This window comes from Trichinella spiralis (genome assembly GCF_000181795.1).
Source record: "Trichinella spiralis strain ISS 195 chromosome Unknown Scfld6678, whole genome shotgun sequence".
Classification (NCBI taxonomy): Eukaryota; Metazoa; Nematoda; class Enoplea; order Trichinellida; family Trichinellidae; genus Trichinella; species Trichinella spiralis.
The window spans coordinates 1-785 of record NW_003533617.1 but is presented as its reverse complement, the minus strand read 5'-3'; the positions used below and the strand labels follow the sequence as shown (position 1 = coordinate 785).

General features: G+C 39.5%; 1 protein-coding gene across 1 annotated transcript; it reads left to right on the top strand.

Annotated features, from left to right (window-relative positions):
• Positions 1-409: 409 nt before the first annotated feature.
• On the top strand, positions 410-740 carry Tsp_14383 (conserved hypothetical protein; the record flags this gene model as incomplete). The annotated part of the gene is made up of 1 exon (XM_003366039.1): positions 410-740. A coding segment is annotated over exon 1 (331 nt), but the record flags the coding sequence as incomplete, so codon positions are not given.
• Positions 741-785: the final 45 nt, after the last annotated feature.

Below are 785 nucleotides of genomic sequence, written 5' to 3'. Positions count from 1 at the left end.
TCAGAAAGATTAATCATTGATGAGCAACTATATGGCAACCGCGGCTAAATACCCTTCCAGGGCGAACATTCATTCCAAGCAAGGCAGCAAAGTACGGTGTAAAGATCTACTGGATATGTGAGGCAGATAATGGTTATGCTCTAAAAGATTTTCTGTATACTGGCATAAGTGGCTAGCAAGCACCAATGTTGCGCAATTAGCACAGCCATTTGTACAATCTAACAGAAACGTTTTTATGGACCGTTATTTTACTTCTTACTCCATTTTACAACATTTACTTGATCTTGGTTTAACAGCTGTAGGTACAATCTCTGCAAATCGCCGCGATGTACCATTATGTTTGCGGAATACAAGAGGACGCGATGTTTACTCAACTCTGGCCGTTTATGAGCACAACAAAAAAGTAATCATGATGATCAGTTATGTGCCAAGGAAGAATAAGAATGTTCTTTTGATGACTTCGTGCCACACAAAGCTGAAAATAGACAACCAGCGAGATGACAGAAGACCAAACATCATAAATGATTATAATCTTGGCAAAGGAGGCGTGGACAGCAGGGATTCAAGAATAGAAGATTTTTCCTGCAAACGAAAGACCAACAAATGCACCATGCTGATGCTGTACCTCATTGTTGACGTTTGTATTAACAACGCATACTTACTGATGAGCCAACAGCAAAGTTATAAGAAGACAAAGAAACATTTTATGAAAGAGCTTTCGGCTCAAACATCGAAACGAGGTACCAAAATTTTTCCTGCAAACGAAAGACCAACAAATGCACCAT